Here is a 21,998-nt window from a genome sequence, read left to right on the forward strand (position 1 = left end):
GAATGATATTACGGAACCATAGCTGTAGACTAAAAGCCATTTTAAAGCTTAAAGTCAACAGGATTAGACCCAGCTCTGATCGTTGAGGAATTTCTGATATTTTACTCTACTGCTAAAGAAGATGTAGCTGAATTATAGCCATGGAGTTTAGCGAAATTGATTACACAGCATTAAGCATTGTTGTTCATTTTCGAATTTTCTTGTCTCTGACGCCTTGTTTGGCCGATCGATAAAAACCAGCTCCTAAGCCAAAACCCTAAAGAAAATGACCCGGGAGTTGGGATAAGATCCGTGGGCCCTTTGTAGCTGCCCTCGAGCTTGGACCATGAAAAGTGTTTTTTCAAATTGAATGAACTTTTGCTTCAACTACTGATAAAAGTTAAGAGCTTTTTGAATTTTGCCTGAACGCTCTGTAATTTGATGAGTGTGAGTGCGCAGTGAACATTTTTTTGCAGTAACCCAACCTCTTCTTGAAAAAACCCAACCTCTTTTTGCATTCTCAGCCAAAATGGTGGACAGAGAAGGCACTGATCAGTGCAGAGAAGGGCCCAGTCTAGATTTTACAGTTCAAATTCTGATAACTGTTGCAACATGAGACACTCTCGTCGTGAGCATGGAATTTCAGAGCGAAATACAGTGCACAATGAAGAATCTCTTGAAATGCAAAGATCAGTGAAATGGAGTGCAGTAGACAACAATCGTGCAAAAGTTCAGGTTGGAATCTTTGAAAGATGCGCGGGGGATCTGTTTCATGTCCATGAAAATTGCGCATTTGCAAATAGCACAGATAAAGATTTTGTGCGGCTGAGATAATTTACCAAAAAAACACAGTATGTAACTTTTGGGTATACATTTCAGAGAAAAACATTAGTAACATCACCAGTGGTGATGGTATTAACAGTGGCCCAAAAAAGAGGGGATTGGTCTTCCCAAAATTTTCTCTGAGTTTCCTATGAAACCCAGACTGAAAACTATGTTTCTTGTGAGGACAAGTTTACTTTGAACATTTGAGACGGCGTGCCTAAAATCGTATATTCTTGGCTATTTAAAGAGTTAATATTGGTAAATGTTATTATCTTTGGATTTTGCGTGGCCAATATGCATAAGTGGGCAGCAAATATTGATTCTATGGCAGCCACACTTGCAAGAAATTTTTGTGAAAATTACAAGTGTGCTCTTGTACATCCGAATATGGGCATAGTTTGGGCCTGGTTTTTGCTGTGGCTCAATTAAGAACTTTCTGGCTTAACGACTTTCTTAATTTGTTCGCAACTTGGTTTGAAAAAGTGTGTCATTCTAAATTGAACGACCCCCTTGAGATCAGGGCTGCCAAAAAGTTGTTGACCTTGTTTACACTGTCCTGTTAAAAAATGGAACCACAACGGTACAAAATTTGTTCACTTTCATAGCAGGGCAAAACTGTGCAGAGCCAAATCGTCTCTGTTCCACAACAGTTTTGTCACAGTTCCAAACTTGGAAGGAGCAGTGTAAACAGAGTCTCTGTGGCCCTTGGACAAAACCGAAAAACAAGGCCTCTTGCAAGCGAAGAGAGCAGAAAATCGCTCTGACTTTTTTAAGCTATACATTAGAATATTTTTTGCAATCATTTTCTTGCGATTGTTTAAAGGTTTTTTTATTTCATTAGGCTGAGTTTCAGACCCAAAACTAAAAGTATTAGGTCAAATGTGCACATTTATCACAAATGCATTCTCGTAATCCCAGCTAGTAGTTTGTGCACTCCCAAAATCTCGTAAAAAAATGCCATGAAATCCAGACCGGTGCAGATGTGTGTGCAGGCAATATATTGCAACAAAGTTTTCAGTTTGTTACGAAACATCAAAATGGCCATACAATTCAGAATGTAGTTGGTAGAAGACCATAAATTTGTCTTAAGTACCTTTCAACTTCCCAGGGTCTGAAAATTTCATTCTTGTTTTAAGGAACATTGACAAGAAATTGTCAGCAAAAATTGACATTAAGAACTTGGATAACTTTCAACTAAGGAAAAATGGGTCATTTGCCAAGAGCTGGTTTAAAAACAGGCAATTGTGCATCTAATTCCTTGAAATATGTTACCATCATGAGTGGAAGTTTGGAGCAGCATCTGAAACGAGATTCAAGAGCTGTTGCAACTTAGAATTGGTATTGGAATTGGCCAAAAAGCTAGCTGCAACAGGCATGTTCTGTGTACCTGGTATGGTATGTCAGAGTGGTTGGCTGGGAGGATGACAAAAAGGATAATTTTTCAGGGCACACCTTTCCACTAGAGCTAAATAGAAAACAGCTTATTAAACTTTCCTTTGCCTCATGAAAGAAGAACTCATGCTATCAAAACCTTATATAGAACTTTCAATAGCAAAAAAGTTTCTCCTTGTTTTATGCATTGTATGTTTATATCTCTGTTAACCAAGCAATGCTATATTGTGGTGCATGATGCATAACACTGATAGAAAGCCGGTGGTTTTAAAACACCATTTGTACCAATGTTTTGGTACAAAAATGTTTGACAATGTTTTACAGATGTTTTATTTGTTTGGCCAGGCCTATAAGGATTTAAACATGATAAGTTTGCTCAAGGTATTCAGAATGAAAAATAATTACCCTCGCTGCTCTGTGCCTGCCTGTTTAAGAAGCAGTAACACAATAGAACCAGGAGACATCTGAGGAAATGTGATAGTTCAGAAGCATACTTGTATACCTTGATATTGCATTTCAGACAGACATAGAACAACAGATTCTGAATTTGAATGTAGATTAGCATGCACCTCAGCAGACCCTCCTTAACTGCGTGAGAAGGGCAGTCAATGGCCCACCTTTTCATAAATTTCAAGTTAACCCCCTGCCTTCAATTTTCATTGGTATTTTAACTTCAAAATTCAGGATACTGAAAATTGTTGATGTTAATCACAAATAAATATCTAAAATGTTCTCAGCTTTTTGTGTTTTTTGGACAAGTAGGAGATTTGTCTTTTCTGTAGCTTTTCAAGGCCTTGTCTACTTGCATTCAAACTATTTTTGCAGTGCAGATATTTTTGCGATTCTTGGAAAGTACACCCGCATATCATTCACTTTTAAACTACTTACATTGAAAATAAATACAAAGTGCAAAGTATAAAATACAAAGAAACACCTGTTTGATCTTCAATTACAGTGACATTTGGTTGCTTTGATAAAACTGTTGAACATATTTTGCCTTTACATCTTTTTACACTACCTCCCAGATAGAGCAAAAACATATCACAAAATTAAGATATAACACAATGTCAAAGACTTAACCAAGGCAAGTTTCACTTTGGTCTGCATCATTAATGTTCAAAGAGAAAATGTTAAATCAAACAAGACTAGCATTTTCAAAATCCCTTTTTCACTTATTCGACTTAAAAGGTATATAAGTGTTTAGATGTGAAATCCATAATAGAAAGGGTTTTCAGAAAATGGTGTTTTTGGGAAATCTTTCTGAGTCTCAAGTTTTCAATTTCATGCTTATCTTGTCTTTGGCTATTTAACATGGATCATTATAAATAAGCTTGGAGCATGGCTAAATTTTATAATTATGAAGAACAGTAGAAAAACTTGTATTTAATTTTGATTTTGTTCAGTTGCAGGAAGTACTTGATTTCGGATTTCTGTTTTTGTTTTTAAGACCAATTTGCCTTTGATATTTTCTTTCTAACTTGTGTGGTTCTCCTAACTTGGCTAATTGATTTTGACAACAATATCAACAGGTGATTTTATTTGTCTTTCCTTTGTTAATTAGTGTTGTTCATTTAAAAGTGTTGTTTTGATAATTAAACTTATCATTACTTTTCTGTGTTTCATAGGCCCTTCCGATGAATCAGTGGTGCAATTAGAAGATGGATGGTTGTGTCTCACCAACTCCAACTTTGCGACTGACCATTTCCAAAGAGAGTCTTGGAGATGAAGACTTATATGGTAAATACCAATCAAAAGAGGTCTATTCCCAAAGAAAATTAAGATGTAAACCAAGAAATTAACATTGAAGTAAATGGATAATCAGTAATGGAGCAGAGTAGGTGTTTCTTTGAGTTGATTTACTATTTTTTTTTAAATTTTATAAAATTAATGAAAAGGACATTCAAAACGATTTGAGCATCTGTTTGATATGTTGAAAAACTTTACAGTCAAGAGCTTTATAGTTATTTGTTTATTCATGTATATGAAATTAGTAAAGCCTCAACCGGTTTTTCCAAAAAGTCAGAAGGCAAAAGGTTATTCAATTAGAATAATAGGACCACCCACCTCTGAATATAAGAAGAAACTAGCTTTATCAAATAGTGTCAAGGACAATGCAAATCAAAGAAGAATCTTTCAGTATGAAAAGGAATGATTTGTTTTGCGAGATGTTATACAACTATTGAAAATAAGTTGACAATGCTTCAAAAAGAGTGGATGTGAAAATTCTTATCAACTGTGATTTATGCTACACCCATTGTCTGCTGGAATAGTTCCAGGTCAATTTGTTTTAGTAAACTTACATTTCCTTTGTTTTTATAAATATAGACGACTTCACTTGATGCAACTTTTCCCCCAACAATATTGCAAAGCAGAAATTTTAAGCTCGATAGCCTATCCTGTTGTTTTATCTAATGAAGCATGTAGCTCTCTAGAACCTAACTGCAGTGCGGTTATTTACTGCAATTTTATTAATAGGTGTCTTTAATAGCTAGATTAGAAAACAGCACTTTGGTTGAATTTGGGGGTAGGACGTTGCTTAATATAGCAGGTGGGGAAGCCCTAAAAGCACCACTTTCTCTTGTACAGGCTCCATAGTTGTGCCAAGCAATTCATATGCAGCGAACCCGAAATCTAGATAAGCTGCTTAACAACCGCAAGATGGAGTGGAAATAACACCTTGGCTGAACAAGAAGTATACTTCTTATACTGGTTAGTTATGATGGCCTTTTTCTATGAAATCTTGACACGTGCATTTTGCCTCCTGGGTGCTATTCCTCTTCAATGGTATTCATAAACTAAAGTTTACTCACAATTACTGTGAGTAAACTGTGCAGTAGTTATGTTTATATCTTGAAATCTGCACAAAGATTTCATGACAACTTGGTCGCATAAAAAAGAAGTGTATTCAACGCCTATGCTGCTTTTGCTACGAGTTTCCAAGCATTATTTCATAAAAAGCAATTGTTATTTAGGAACATGAATACAGCGTAGTGGAAAGATTCTTTGCTTTAGTGTCTAGACAACTATTAGCTTAAAATAAAATGTCAGCAAGATAACCACTAAAGCGTTGAAATATTTTGCTCCGATGATAGTAAGTTTGACGTTCACGCCATCAAAATTAAGTGTTATCTTTCTGAAGTTTTATGTGAGATGATCCAGTTGACGCAAGCCACGTTTTGCTATCAATTACATTTTGTTTTTACAAGACACAAAGATATGGACATTTTAGTCTATTTTCTTGCCCGGTTTCGCCAATAATTCCATTCACATACAGGTTGATTCAGGGGCTTTAGATTTTTCCCAAAATGACCATTTAGTTTCCAAGAAAATAATTTTCATCATAGCTAGCAATGACACCACAAATCGACCAATAACGACATTATACAAAGGCAAATTGTGGTAAGAAAATATGTTTAACTATTATTCCAAGTAGGGGCGATATATTAGTTAAATTAGTTTTTGTATAGTTAAAGATATTTTCCTACCACAAGTCATTCCTTGTTGATCTGTGATGTTCCTTCTTCCATTCGATCGTTATTTTTTATCCATGATTCAGCGAATCATGCGTAAGGCCTATCAACTGATTTCTTTTTCTACAGCAAATCTTTTGGCTGTAAGCATTTTGTATATCCAGTATAAATAAAAAAAATTTTATTAAGTGTTTTGCGTCATGAAATTTTTGCGCTGCAGTAGGCAATTCCTGTCTTTATACGGAGCGAATCGAATCCACCGACAGTGAGAAGCAGGTCTAATTTAGGGAATTTGATATCCTACTAACCGCGCTTTTTCGCTCCGATATCCTCCTAACCGCGCTTTTTCGCGCCGATTTCCGCCTAACCGCGCTTTTTCGCTCCGATATCCTCCTAACCGCGCTTTTTCGCGCCGATTTCCGCCTAACCGCGCTTTTTCGCGCCGATTTCCGCCTAACCGCGCTTTTTTGCTCCGATTTCCGCCTAACCGCGCTTTTTCGCGCCGATTTCCGCCTAACCGCGCTTTTTCGCTCCGATATCCGCCTAACCGCGCTTTTTCGCGCCGATTTCCGCCTAACCGCGCTTTTTTGCTCCGATATCTGTCTAACCGCGCTTTTTCGCTCCGATATCCGTCTAAATGTTTTTAGCTCCCGTATTTCTTGACCTTGATATTTTCTGGCGATACCCGTAATCGCAGCGATGCTATTGATCGTTAATCGCTCTGAGATTTAGGCCAATCCCGCGTTATCAGATAAACATAATGGATCCACTGATCGGGCCAGAGGTTAAAGAGCCCTCCAAGAATCGCAGAGTCTTTTGTTTTCAGTCTCTGACGTCATAACCTAGACTGTTTTTATTGGTTTGAAGTCGTTATCAATGACCCAGGATTCAATAGTGATCCTTCCAAACAATCGAAGTTTCTGCTGCGCACCCTTCTTCATTTTAAAAACTTTTTTAGGTATTTCTAAACTTACTCCAAACTTCAAAACCGTTTCGTATTTTGATACCTTGGGTTCTAGATCATTTCGTTGCATTTACGCGATTGTTAAGCTAAGAATCGAGTTACAGAAGGGAATTAGATATTGCAGCTTAATATCGACAAAAAGGCCTATTTCACTAACACCCTAAGGTATGTGTTCTGGGAGTGAGCTCCTAGTAACGCAGCTTACTGGACACGTGTCTTCTTACCCTTCCCCCTATTTACCTTGGTTTAGGATTGTATGTTATTTGAGCTTTCATAAAAGCCTGTGTATTTTCAAAACGTTATATGTTGCTAGGTCTTGGAATGAAACGCAAAGAATCCATTTGATATTGCTACAAGGGGCGACTGAGTGTGAGAAACTAACGTTTGCTATCTAGTTCTTGCTTCTTCGGCTTCTCACTCGTTAGGTGAGTTATCTTTGTTTTTCTGGCTGTTAAAGATTGATTGCACTGTACACCAGTACCGTCTTCACCGCTATCGCAGTTATAACCCTATTTGCCTGATTTTGTTTCACCGAAGCACCATCAGAAATATCGATTTTGAAATTCATCTAGATTTCTGTCTACACCTCGTTTTTGTTGCCAGTCAGAGCCCAGATGTGTAATCTTTCTTTTTCACAGTTCTGTCTGATTCTCAGCTGAACATCTTTATCAATATCCATCGACTGATGAGCCGTGGAAAAGACAAGTCCTTCAAATGTAGCCGTGTCAATTCACAATCGCTTTTTCACCAAAGATTGAAGTATCTTACCATTGAAGATCCAAGTAGTTTCCCAACAAAGACCCAAATACGAGGTAATGTTCCATATTGCTTAATTACCTCAAATTATTGATCTTTATTTTTTAATTTTCGTCCATTTTCATATAAAGTAACATTTGAACTGTTGTGAGCACTTTGCGATCTTTGGCGACTTTGAAGAATTTCCCATGATTCCATGTTGTCATCATGGTTTCCTAACATATTTGCAAACGACGTGGCTTAAGAAATAATTGAGGGAGCATTGGTTGTGTTTCTTTGCTATTTTATCGTTTAAACCTTGAAATTGTGATTATATGCGTGTGACTTGTTGGATTTAAAACAGACTAAACTCAAGCTACTACATGAAAAATTTCTTTGTTCCACACAAAAATGCTGGTTTTAGTTCAAATCGCTGTAGGAGAACATTTGATATTCAAGCAGTACCCTTAGTGGCGCCGAGATACAGTACAGTAGCCCCTTCGCACCCTCGTCATCTTAGTGGGCCTAACGATAATAACCTTTGCAATAGTTAAAAAGTTTATTTTTGGGCTGTAAACAAGGGCGAAGAGTTTCTATCGCAACAGGGTGAACCAATTCCTTTAGGAATATTTATTTTTAGACGAGGAATGATGAAGTTCTCTTTTTGCACCAAATTTTTGCATCTTGATGTGTACCAAAGTGAGAGAAAGTAATGATTTTGATAATGATCTGAGAAACTGCCTGTTGTTTTTCTCTTTTTTTAATGCTGACTTTGTATACGTATAAGCAAATGTTTGGTGCACAAACTGATATGTTTGAACAGATCACTATGTGCAGTGTTGGAGCCTTTGAAGTTCACAACATCAAACGGGCCAGCTCATGTCTATGGTCTGTTGCACGTGAAAAGTGAGCTGCTATTACATGGAAGTATGCCAGGCCGGCAAGCGAGCTGGCTTGCTTTGGTGTAAGCGGTCTGGCTCGCCAAAATGGCTGGCTCGTTTCCATGTAATCGCATCAAGCCGAGCCACCCTGGCAAACGGGCTGAAAAACACACTGGAGCATGCACAGTTTCTTTTCATCGACGGGTCACAAGAATCAAAATGGCCGACAAAGTCAGTAAATCTGCTGCTGCTGCTGCTGCTACAAAACCTAACGAAAAAGCCTCGGAAGATGAGTCTGTGTCAACAGCAGCAAAGTTTAAATGGAATAATGAAATGGTTAGAGAATTGCTCGAAAGCTTGAAGGAGTTTAAAGCGACGATGGAATTCAAAAATTTCGATTTTAACGCCGACAAACCAGGCAATACGAAGATATGAGGAGAATTTTGAGCAGAAATTTGTTTTGTTTTACTTCCACCACGATGATGCCGCTTCATTTTACTTCTACATTTCCCGCCTTTTCGCATGCAATGCGCAGAACTGTAATGCGCAGGCAAATACAGCCGAGCTGGCCCGCTTGCTGAGACAGCTCTTTTTACATATAATACCAACGTAAATTCCGTCTCGGTAAACGAGCCAGCCCGCTTACCGGGCCAGCCCACTTCCATATAATCAGGTCCTTAGAAGTACAAAAACTTTACATGAGATCATTTGTTATGTCACTGGGAGCTCTTCTTGCTATTTATCTGTGGCATCCAATCAAGAAATGGGTGTCTAATCGTCGAAAAGACTCATTTCTACCCTATCTTCAAAGAGGATTTCTGAGCAGTTGAAGTGATCAGTACTATGGCCTCTCAACTTTTTGGTTATCCTAACGCTGTTTTTCTCATAGAGAATTTCCTATAAAAAATGATTATATGTAATAACGCGAGTATCTGCCATCTGAAAAGAATTGAATAGAAGCTATGTTTTTAAATTTTGAGTTTGTTCAACGGAAAATCGACGCAGCCTCTAAATTCATACAATGGTCGCCATTTAGTCGAAGGGCGCGAGAGACAGGACCATACATTAGGGCTGCAAAGATATGGGGCTAAGTCCCAGTCCACAATTGTTTTCATTACGTCAAACACCTTATTATTTGTATTTGTTGCTACCTAGCATCCGAAGGTAGTTTTTAGGATACTGAAAGGCTTATGCTTATCGAGCAGTGTCTTGGTCCTTCCTTTCGATGTGATCACACCTCGTGATTCCTATGCCTGGAATTATAGAGAGCTGGCAACTCTCCTCACTCTAGGTGAAAGTTTGGTCATCCCAGGGACTCGAACCACGGACTCTTGCGTCGGTATAAAAAATTATTAAGGACTAATCATAAAGGAAAGTTTCATCTTGGGGCAGTTTCAGATACCTTATTTCAAACTGCAGTTGTTCATTGCATTTTGAATTCTTTTATGCTGAATAATCATCATTTGCTCTTCCATTTTGACACATCATGTTGCTATTAAAAGATTCTTCATTACTCCAAAAATTTTTTGAAGGTGAAAGAAAGTTTTTTACTATTTGGGAACACTGTTCGTAGAATTAAACTTTCTACCACGATTCCTTCTATTATTCTTGTGATATAAAATAACAATATGAAAATATATATTGTGAAATCAGTCATGAATCTTTCTTTAATAGGTTGAATCATTCTGTTTTGTGCAGAAGCTAAAATTACAGAAAGTGTCCAAGCTTAACCTTAAAACTGACACTGTGATCGACTTTAAAACGATTGAATCACACAGTGACTTTTCGTCTATCACCGGTGTCTATTGACGCGATAAAAAGCACTTGAATTTCCTGGAAGGTGATGAGAAAATGTTCCATAGTTAAGATAATAACAAAATAAAACACTTTGTATTTGGCTGATGTTTGAGATCTTTTTCAAATAAGGTACCAAAGTTTGGTTTTTCTTCCCTATGTTTACAAATACTTGAATGAAATTTACAATAAATGATTTTTCACCTGTGCCCGTGAAATCACAAGTGTGCATTAAATCCACGATCCCGTTGGAAGCTCCCATAGTAAGATCTCAAGGGTTTCCAACACAATAGCCAAAAAGCTATATCCGAAGGAGAATCAGCGGGAGGTGGATTCCATGTTCTCGGGTACTGTTTTCTGGGACATTTTTTCTGATTATTTTGAAGTGAGAATTCGCCACTGGCAGGCAAGTGGATGCAATTTCCCAATCAAAGGAAAATCTGTAGATTGCTGAATCGATCTGTGTCAAGCGATTTGAAAATGGCATATGGCAAGTGAATTTCATGTCTTCTTGTCCATTTAAACGGGAAAAAGAGCAACAGAAATGTCACTTACAGAAGATGCGGCACCTGAGAATGACCGCACTACTGAGCTTTTATCTGACAGCGCCAAAGATAATGTGGAAGAACTTCTGCAAACATGGTCCGCATATTCAGCCACTTTGCCATCAAACGATGCGACTTTGCTTGGAATCGCAGTCGAGATATGCAAGATCTTATCAAGGCGGAACAGCTTTAATGCTTTAGAAGTCTTCCTAGAAAGATTGCCGAAAATTTCTGAATACGATAGAAATGAAGACATTCTTCGCTCTAAAGTTGCACTTGCTGTACGCAAGCGACAGTCCAGGGTTGTCGTCGAAATCATCAAGGTACGTCAAATTCTTCTTATAAACATCAGGAGGCCTTGATTTCGACGAGATTTTCTATTGCGTTAATATTGAGAATCTTGAGGCAGGTTTTCCTGTTTTACGTTACGCGATCTGAAATTTATAAGGTGATCTTGAGGCTTGTATTTTTGATGGGATTTTTTATTCTTTGCGGTGAATTCTGGTGCAAGGTTCATGAGAGGATCAAACAAATATGGATGTCTAAAACTTGACATCTGTAGGTTCTCATCGTATTCGACATTTTCAATTTCCCGAGAAGCCTGGATGAAAATTGTGATATCATGTATTACAATCGTTATGAAAAGTTGTTTTTTTAAGAGCAAGTTTGAAACAACGATTGACAAAATTAACATATATAGAAATGATTTGGCCGTCTTATAGAATATTTTTGAAAAACACGACTTGGTGACATACATAAAAGAACGGTTACTTGTCAAACAACCTCGTATAAGAAGTTCGCTTTAAATTTTCTTTTGATTTTAGTACTGAAAATCAAACCAGTTTGATATTTCCGAAATTTAAATATTAGTTATTATTTAAATATTAGGAAATTAGAATAGTTTTTGAAACCATTTCAAATTTATCGCAAGCTACTTTGGGCGATCATTCCAAACTTCAAGTTGGAAATTCGAATGAGATAATGAAACCACTTAATGAAATAGTTGTCAGTTTCATACCTTCGTTGTCGATTTCCCCTTTTCTTTCCTTTGCCTCATCAACTCGGTGAGTCTGACCATTTCGTAAAATGCGTAAACTGGCCATTTTGGAAATAAATTCTTCCTTTGCGAAGAACAGCTTTATAAGTCTTCTTCGTTCTTGCGTTTCGCTAGTGTGCGAGTGCAGCGAATTTTATAGGGTAAGGATCGGTTGATAAGTCACATGACTTTTTTGTGAAGTTGTGTAGTCATCATAATGATCATGATTATTTCAGTATCAGAGATATATCTTCGCAATTTTTTGAAGCTTTGCTGTATGTCAAAGTTAGACTTTTAAAAATGCGATTTAAATAGGACCAATATAACTTGCTTGAAACAATAACTTCAGTTTTATTTGGAGAAGGGTTTTTTCATAATACTTTTGTCACCCACAGCTGCTGTGCTAAGAAAATTTCAGAATTGTATTGAATTACTATCGCAAGGATGTATTGCTTTGATCTGTCACTTTTTCATGCACCCGTCGCATAGGTTAAGGACATTGATAAGAATTAAATCGAGTATTCTAGAATCGAACCAAGGGTGACATTTTAATGTATTGCATATCGTTAAGAAGGTCAATGAATTAAGCCATGTTTTAAGATAATTTTTAGCGGATTATACGATCCAAGGTCTAGATCTAAGACGCTCTACTTTGAGTAGATAGGTTTTTGTATGCATGTCAAAGCCTTTTGTTTATATCAAAGACTTTTTTGGCTTTTTATAGTTATCGAAGTTGAATTTAGTCTTACTTGCAAAATTTTGTCTTTATATCTTGGCTAATTAATGCCAGGTTATTGTAGTATTTTTTAATGATTTGTGAAAGAAAGGTTAGGCTCAAAGTGTACCAGCACCAAGTTATTTCACACTACACCTCCCAGACTGTGGGTACTCTGGGGTGAAGGGATGTGTCACCATTCTCCTCTCTTAACACAATCGCTGGTTTAGTTTGATCTTGTGGGTAACATAATCATCATTTGCAGTGGGGCCACTTGACATTTTTGGAGGGTGCCATTGTTCAGAAGGCAGGGAGGAGACTGAGAAAGGGGAGAAGTAATACACATGGGAGGATGCGGGCCAAAAACTTGTGAGAATCTCGTCGTTTTAAAGACCTACCAAGCGTCTTTTGAATATACAGCACTCAATTTAGATTGAGAGAAAGAATAGGCATTTCTATTGCTTTCTCTAACTCCTGGCTATTACTGCTATTCTTGCTCAAAAGCTAAATCACTTGTGACTGAGGGAGAGCTAATCTAGTAGATATATAATAATATAAATAATAAATAATTTGTTTAAAGTTGGCGTACTAAATGAACGGCTGATAGCTATAAAGAAATGGTAAATGAACGGCTGATAGCTATAAAGAACTAGATTTGTAGTTAGGATGTGTTGACGAGATTTGTAGTCAATTCATGAGACAATCTTTTGTATTTGTTAACAGAACAATGACTTCGAAGATGGCGAAGACCTGATAAAGGCCTGGGACGAGGCTCATTATATTATGGAAGAAGACAGGCTTCAAAAACCTTTAACACCACTTGCGCGATTCAGGGTGAGAAAGAGACACCCTCCACCGCAGACAATTTGCCCAACTGGAGTTAGAAAAATGGCTTCATTGCCAAAAGGAGCCACAAGGGTTCTGAAGCAATGGCTGATGGAGCATTATCACGACCCATATCCGACCGGTGAGGAAAAAGTAGCTCTTGCAAAGTTATCTGGGCTATCGTCCAATCAGGTTGGTTTGCCTGCATATGTTTGTATGGTCTCATTGTGAAGCATATATTTGTTATGATTATTATTATAACCATCGCCATACGTCGCTTATCATACAAGCACTCCTTGAAAAGAGTTATTTAAGTGGTATAAGCCACTTGTCAACCAATCTTCGCCAATCAAAAGCCACGTGAGTCGAATCTGACTCAATGATTGGCTAACTATTGATTGACAGTTATGTTGAGCCGCTTCAGTATAAGTTGATTGCCTTTAATATCGTTATCAATACACAATACACATTTCAATTCCTAAAGTGATTACAGAAGTAATGACGCAGCGTTGGCGCTGTTATAGAGTTCTAAGTATGACATCATAAAAACATATTGATTTTTTTCGACCAGATTAAAAAACACAATGAAATTTCCTTAAATATGGAAAAATCAAATAAATATGTCCATGATTTGGTGAGATATGGCAACGAATGACTGCAAGTTTGCTAACGGATTGGATGGGGACGAGCCTGTGCTTTCGTCACCAAATCTTACTCAATTTTAGCCCATATCTCAACCAAATAAACACAATTAGCTGATTTCGCACAGTTAGAGATTTGTCAAGATGCTCTTATGCTCCAAATTCAAAAAATTTTAAAAAAAATATTTAAAAATAAGATTTCTGTGAAGCTGTTACTTTGAAGCTCTATTCCGAGTTGACTAGATCCGACAGGAATCAAAGCTCACAAAATTGACTTATTGTAGCCGTAATGAAAACTGGAGTTTCGTGGCAATTCTACATTAAATTACATATTCGATACCATTTCAAAGCAGCAGGAAAGTAACACTTGCTCTTAAAGGATTTTCTTCTACCTACAACATAAATATCTTGCCACACATTGTCAGCTTTTTCCGAGAAAGAACGTGCTCCTTCAACACATTTGCCAAAGGCTTGATTTGAAGCAGTGAGAACATAGACAACTTCTTTATCAATTAGATTTGTGTCATCTATGGTAGACTGATCATATATAGCCAAAATCATGAACGTTTATACTTTAAAAATGTATTTAAAGACGTTAGCATAGCTACTGAAAACGAGCTTCAACTATTGAATTCAAATTGAAAGCTACACGGTCGCTCAGCCTAAATCTATGACTACCTATCTGAAAGTACCTTCTCTAGCGAGCATGATTATTTGAATCACACAAACAATTCAAATGGATAACATCCACAACTTGATGTCAGTCATTACAAATGTAAAACACATCAAATCAGAGTCCAGAAAGGTTATGAACCTTCCTCAAGACAAAAAAAATCCCAGAAGACAGACCTTCGTTACAAAACAATAGAAAAAGGGCGTGGTTTGGGTGTGTCGTAGGAGGTTCTATTGTTTTTCGTGGACCTTCCTCCGGTCAGTGACCGTGCAACTGTAATGTTTTCCTTAGTAAGGGTTTGGCTTCTTTCTTTAAACTAATTATGGACAATCACTACCCTTTAGAAAGGGTTAGGCTCTTGCCTTTTAATTGACTGTTTCTTGTTTCTTGTATAAGATTCATCCTACAACTGTCTAAATTGCCATTTCAGGTGAAGACGTGGTTTGCTAATGCAAGAAGACGCATCCACAAAGGTGGTGGCTCTCTACCTGGTAAAGGAAGCCACAGTGCCTTTGAGATTAAGGATCACGGAAGAAAGCCGTTGATGAATCGGAGCGATGCCCTTGATTCGTATGCAAGTTTGAACTTACCTTCAGATGCAGTGAGTAGCTGTATGACTGTATTTTATCATGCCTTTCAGATAGGAAATGCAGTTTTCTTCAAACTGCCTTTACATCTTGTATCAGCTATGTTTATTTCGCTTTCTCTGTCTGGTTTACATTCATCCCGTTTTTTTTTAAGTCATCCTGACTGGTTTGAGGAAAGGCATTTTATTGTATCGTCATAAGCGTTTGCATTGAATAAATCATCTTGATAGCTGTATCCAGAACTTGTTTATCGGCTCCTTTCACCTAAGCTTGTCAGCAACAAAAGTTTAATATCGCATCTTACCTTCGCAACAAATTCATCAATGTATACAAAGAAAAGAAGTGGTCCCAGAACTGATCCCTGGGTAACTGTCCTTCTGAAACTTTCATTTAATCATTGGCACTCCTCGTATTTTCAGAGCTCTGCGTTCTCAAACTGTTTACAGTCACGATTTGAGCACACTTGCGACGTCACTGATCATGCAAAGATGACAAATTTTAGTTACCGTTGCTTGCACTCAGTGTTTAATTCCCATGCATGTTTGCATTGCAAAGGAATGCCTCAAGTTACCCCGAATTATGACGAATACGGATTAGCTGACAGGTAAGTGATTTCGTCATTATACAATTAACGTGCATTTATATAAAACCGTCTGTAAGACACTTAAGTATTAAGAAGCCATCTTACTAATCACCCTTGACCTCGATAAAATGTTCAAAGGTCCATCTTTAGCGGATAGGGCGGAAAGGGTTCGACGATTAGGGACCTGTGTCTTGTAAGATTAAAATAGAAAGAAAATCTCCTTGCAACAGATAGGGTGTTGTACTTCATATCTATCTTATGTAATGTTTTTTATTTCTAGAAATGACAGCTCTTTTGTGATTGGTATTTAAAGGCTCTTGCGCAACCGGGACGCTTTGCGACGATGATTCAAAAGACCAGGCCTAGTATCGAACTGCATGAAAATACAAAACACATTCAATTTCTCAAGACAACGTCCGCTATGCATGCCGGTTGACCAAGAGCCTTTAAGAAGCCTTTAAGAACCTCTAGTGCAAACGTCAACAATAAAAATTTAGAAAAAGTGAGTACTGATATCGAGCTTGGTTTCTTACGAGTATGCGCTTATGAAAGTATATTAAAATATGTAGTAGGATATATGTTATAGCTCCCTCGATTAATATGCTATATTTTTTGGTTGTCGAAACTTAAGAATTGTGCCTTTGCTTTTGCCAAGCAAGCCTGTGCATTTGTCTTACATTACCAAAAAAAGGTTCTTTCAGTAAACAATGTAAAATTAAACTATGTAAAGTAACTTTAAACATTTCATAAAAAGCTTCATATGCTTCGGGGCTAAAGGAAAACTTTCAGGGTGAAGTATTTTCGCAAGTACTCACTTTGGGCTCATGTTTGTTATGAGTGTTAACAAAGCCTTTTTGTTGGTATGCACAGAAAATATTGAATGTTTTTTTAATCCTTGGTAATCAATTTTTAAAACCATGATACTTATTGTTGTATTTAATCCAAATAGGTATACACCACATACCACTAACTCTGGCATTAATCTCCCAGTCTACCCAACACCTGGATATTCATTCCCACGATGGCCGTACTACGCACCTGTTCAATACAGACACGAAGGTTACAACAATCTTACTCCTTTATATAATTCATATTTTCATATTTGTATTTTGATGTTTTTCATAACATGACCAAACTGATACGAAAGCAAACATGATCTTTAGCTATTTACTGTCATTGTTATATACTGATGTAACGACCGTAGCTCTTTATAACTGTTTTTCTAAGTTTTAATTGCCTTTTAATTGCATCCTAAGTTTTGAAAAATTTTCATTTAAATGTTATAAGTCAACAGAAAACAACCTTTATAACGCTGATCAAGCAAGATCTTTTCTGCCCACTCTCTTTTTCAAAATTTCACCTGCCTTGTATAAACAAGCCAAATTGACCGCTAAAATCTGTTTCATTGCATGTGTTGAGTTTTTCTCCTCTCAGACAATTTTTTGACTGTTATATTTTCCCGATTGCTCTTTAGCTTCTGATTTCGCAATTTCGATTGATTTTCTTTCTGCAAAGAAAGACGAATTTTTGTCTACGTTTTCAGCAAATTTGACTTTTATCAATTTATTTCCCTTCACCTTCATGAATAAAAAGCTCTTTCTTAGATTTAAATGTTTGTTTTCAAGTCAAGGTATGAAAATTTATTTTTTGCGTTTATTATTGAATTTTTGAGACATTTTCCTCTTGCAAATCTTTTGTTATTCACCAGATTTTGACCCTTGGTACCGAGGCCAAAGCAACCAGAGCGATTTCCACACGCACTACCAAGATTTTGACCCAACAACGATGCCTGTTGAAAGGTTTATTCTTTATTATCTACATCCATCTCTTACTACGTTTTGCACCACTTTACCTTTAATGGCGCTGATTTCCTTATTTTCCAGAAAATCTTGATCTGCAGATTTTATTCTTTGAGGTCTCATATATTGTTGAAAATATAGGGATTTGGTCTAGCTCAAGCAAATGCCAGTCGTTCAACGTATGCATTTACAGATAATAACGAGAGATCCTTCAATACCCCATTCATAATTAATTGTTTCAATGTAAGCAAAGCCAGGCTAATTCAATATTGGTTTTCATGCTTCAGAAACTTATGACTTGAATGTGCGAGCTTTTTCATTTGTTTATTTCCAAAAAGCTGAATCCAAATTGATGTATAACTGTCTATTTTCTGTTAAGGTTACATGGTATTGGGATCGGCTATTTATAATAATTCTAATTTAATTTATATTTCGAGGTTAAGAGACTAAGTGATATTGATCTTGCTGTAGTCAAGGTATTGGGATTTGCGCCATGCATTCCTGTCAATTGTAAAAATCTTGTTATTGCCAATGGTTAGTTTCGTAGAGCGGCTTAATTATTGTTATTGTTATACAAAGCATTTATAATGGTTTGAGGCTTCAGTTAATATATACTTTATATGAAAGTAACTGATATCAATGCCTGGTCGGTAGAATTCACTTTGAAACATTCATGTGCTTTCCGTTTTAGAAATTTCCCTTCCTAATGTGGATAATGGATATCCTAACATCTTCCCTTGCTAGAGTCCAAAAGTTCTTGTGGAAGAATAGTGCCTGCTAACCCCTGTCTTACATTTTCATTCGTGTGTATATGTGTGTTTATTTTTCCCAGTTTTATCTATGACAATTTTATCATAAAACAATTAAAAACATGTCTTATTCAGGGGCGGTCAAATATTGGGGGGGGGGGGGGATACTTATTGTTTTGATAATATGACGTCACATTTGTTTTAGAACAAAAGAAGGTTGTCCTCTGAAATTCCTGCTAAAAAATCCCCTCCCCCCTCCCCCCAGGTGTCCGCCACTGGGGTTATTGCTATAAGAAAGTGTAGTTAGCACTGAAAAATAGCTTTTAAAAAGTTAGGTTATTATATCGAACTGTGAAAAGATTTTTATGTTAGGTTTAGTTTTATTACAGAGAGTTTGCGATAATTTGTAGCTTTTGAACCACCGTTCAAAGGCCTAATCTTCATTTTGACAAAATACTCGTGGCCCGATGTAGCCAAGGTCTCGTATAGTTGTTATGTTATTTCAAATATTTGGCGCTTCTTTCAAATATCGAATCTCATCAAAGAAGTAAATATTTTAACTTCACGGTGATACCCTTTCTTAAATATATCCATCAATTGGAATTTAGAACACCAACGAATCATTATTTGGAAAATTTCTTTTATTCTGTGCGTTCATAAAACTTATTTGAGCTTAGTGGAAGCTTAACAGATTAATTTCTTATTTTCAGGCGATCTTCTTACTAATCCCAAATCATTGCCTATCCCAAAATATTGATTGTTTTACGTAGCAACAAAGAACGAAATTTATTCGCTTAAAAATGTTTTGGTTGCAGAAAACCCACAATGGCTCTACCTATATTTTAATTTATGCCATTACTTTTCTTGGTCAAACACTTTTGTGTTAAGCTGTTAAACGCTGACCTACCTAGGAATTTTCTAGCAGATTTCGTGAACGTCTTTTCTTGAAAAATGTGAACAATTTTTTTTGCGGTACAGAATTTGAAAATGGCTTTGAAAAAAGGAAACATTTTACAACATACTAAAACCTACAAGATCGAGACCTACAATACTTTTGCTGTCAATCCTCGTATTGTTTACAGCACTAGGAGAGCCCTTCCATCCATTCAAAAGGATTGCGTTTTTACCAACCAAAAAAGTTCCGTCATTTATGAATTTACGTGCCAGTGTGATTCTGGCTACGTAGGACGCACAACCCAAAGATTGGGGGATAGGATAAAACAGCACGTTCTTTCCAACATAAGAAACAAAACTGCCCCTCAAAGAGAACAGTCTCCTCGATCTTGTAGGTCTAGAAATACTGTTAAAACAAGTGATTCTGCCATAGGTCAACATCTTTTAGACAACCCAGATTGTGCAAAACTCTATAATGACGACATGTTTCGGATAATTGGCAGAGCCCGGTCGTCCTTCCATCTAGCAGTTTTGGAGTCGATCTACATACCAACGAAAAAGCCGCCATTGTGTAAACAGAAGGAGTTCGTTTTCTCTTTTGGACTCCAGTGGTAATTTTTCTTTAGGCTCACGGCACTGATTGGACAACTATACCGGTCTTGTGCTTGCGTTTTTCTGATTGGCCTATTTCGATCCACAACTGGGTATATATTTTTCATTGTGTTCTTTCGGACCCTGATTCTGACGTTTTATGCTCTGAGGAGTGTCAGACGAAGAAGCTTTTAGTATGTTGTAAAATGTTTGTTTTTTCCAACCCATTTTCGAACGTCTTTTCATTTAGAATATACACGATAGACTATAACTAGATAAAGTTTTGTTTCTGCCATATTTTTCATTCCTTTTTACTGTTCTTTCTTATCCAATATTCTGTTTCGTTTCTGTATTGTAGCAAGGTAACATTAGGTTGCTGTATTTGATCTTCTTTTTCATGCTGTCTTTTTCCTAGAATCGGGTCACTGGATAACACCACGTTGATTGATTCCTGCCTTCAGAACAGCAATAATGATCATGGCAAGACCCACAGTATCGAGATAGGCAAAGATGAGTTGACAGACGTCGGCGCTGCTCGAATATTGGCCGATCTCTCCACTAAACCAAATTTCAGCCTTCAGTACGATGACACGGATAATATCATATCTCATGGGAATCATATATAGAGAGGATCAAGCCAAGGGCAATCCTAAGATGACGAAGAAATAAGAGATAATCATGATTTTAAATGGCAATGAACCGTTTTCGATTCTTTAAGAATTCAATAACTGTTAAGTGATTTTGATATTTTTTATCCCTTGTAATGACTGTGGATTCAATCCGTTTTGCCAAGCAAAAAAAGATTTTTGACTTCATGGTGATGTCAACTTATTTGTTGTTTTTGTTGTTGAGATTCAGAATTCGTATGTACTAGAATTTGTTTTGACGCTATAAAAATAAATATTTGTGTTTTGAAAGTTTTTTAGAAAACGGTTATTATTTAGCTGAGAAACGTTAGCGGAGTTTGAATTTGTCCTTTGAAGTTTATTTTAGTTTCTTATCCTTCCATTTTTTTTCTTATATTCTTCGAAATAGCAAGAAAAGCAGAAGCTTTTTAACAAGACATCCATAAGTTTCGTAGTGTCTTATTCAAAATGGCAAGAGACAGCAGAATAGGGCATTCTAAAATACTTTTTATACGATGCTTCTCAGGGTAAAAACATTAGATAATTACCAAAAGGTTAAAAAAGGTTCATTTCAACATTTCAATGTCTGAGAAATTTCTAATGAAAAATGCTTTACTATGTTATAATTGCACTTTTCTGTGCTATTTTAAGTTTTGCAGTACAAGAAACTTCTCACCCCACTTCTTCTAAAGGGCTAAAAGGGTGTTTTGAAACAAGTCCATAGTACTATAGGCTTTATTTTCATTTTTTATTGTTTAATGCTTACACTTCTATGGAATTCCATTGTATTATTGATTGTTACCTATCACTTTTGATATTTTTGTTATTCAACATCTCTATCTTGATATTTTGTTTCCAGTAGTTACGTCACTGAACTAACAGACTGTTAGAAAAAGCTGTGTAAATTGGTCATACACTAAAAGAAAGCAATGTAATCCTATATGTGTATAAGTGATTGTGGATATGAATTGCCTGTCAAAAACATATTCCGAGCAAACGTGTTTTTCAAGTGTCAGATCTTCCGCATTTGTTCAAATTGTATTTGAGGGTCACGGTACCAATTTTTTATTACATGTTGAAGACACTAGGTTAGATTGTTTAGAAAGTCGTAATTATTGACATCGGTAGTGAAGAAAAATATTACCTTGCATTCTATGTTATTACAGCCCGTAGTTATTTTTGTTTTACTTGAAAGAGCTTGCTTCACATTAAAAGAGGCGTTCAGGACATTAGATTCAGTTAAACTATAATAATATTTTTAAAAGCACATCCGGAATTAAAATTCAAATATATTTTAAAAATATTTTAATGTAATTTAAGCTTTAAATCATCCTCTAGGAAAATATCAATATCTGATTTTATTATATAGAATCAAAAATGGATTACATTAAGCATGTGACACGAATGTATGTCAGTTTTCGAAACAGCCTTAGAAACCGTTGTAGGGGGTCCAATTTGTTTTAAACGTTTGTACCTGTCTTCAAGTAAGCAATGAAATCTAGAATAAGTACCATATATAGTCTTTGTTCAAGTGTTCAAAAAATTCAAATGCAATATAACCTAGTAAAGGGCGCTTGCAAGGGTCACAAAGAAGATTTTGTGGAATACTCGCTTTTAGGCACCGTCAGTTTTAATATTCATCAGTTCCCAGGATCACATCCTTTGCTGAACTAAATTTCTGATATGCAACTGTT

The 21,998-nt window shown here is 36.5% G+C and overlaps 1 protein-coding gene across 8 annotated transcripts; it reads left to right on the plus strand.

Moving 5' to 3' along the window:
- Positions 1-498: 498 nt before the first annotated feature.
- Positions 499-21,288, plus strand: LOC135690707 (uncharacterized). 8 transcript variants are annotated; one of them, XM_089114523.1, is made up of 11 exons: positions 499-830; positions 3,822-4,030; positions 4,783-4,905; positions 6,944-7,442; positions 10,427-10,908; positions 13,060-13,353; positions 14,906-15,076; positions 15,482-15,666; positions 16,595-16,704; positions 17,354-17,444; positions 20,094-21,288. In XM_089114523.1, exons 5-11 carry the CDS (start codon positions 10,585-10,587, stop codon positions 20,302-20,304), a joined length of 1,386 nt encoding a protein of 461 aa, XP_088970649.1. In that variant the 5' UTR covers positions 499-830; positions 3,822-4,030; positions 4,783-4,905; positions 6,944-7,442; positions 10,427-10,584; the 3' UTR covers positions 20,305-21,288. The 8 variants fall into 8 exon arrangements, with proteins under 8 accessions (XP_088970649.1, XP_088970633.1, XP_088970682.1 ...); XM_089114507.1 differs by having other exon boundaries at positions 6,944-7,055; positions 7,269-10,908; XM_089114556.1 differs by having other exon boundaries at positions 6,944-7,055; positions 7,286-10,908.
- Positions 21,289-21,998: the final 710 nt, after the last annotated feature.

This window comes from Rhopilema esculentum, chromosome 4 (assembly GCF_057945365.1).
Source record: "Rhopilema esculentum isolate cy_ngs chromosome 4, ASM5794536v1, whole genome shotgun sequence".
Lineage (NCBI taxonomy): Eukaryota > Metazoa > Cnidaria > Scyphozoa > Rhizostomeae > Rhizostomatidae > Rhopilema > Rhopilema esculentum.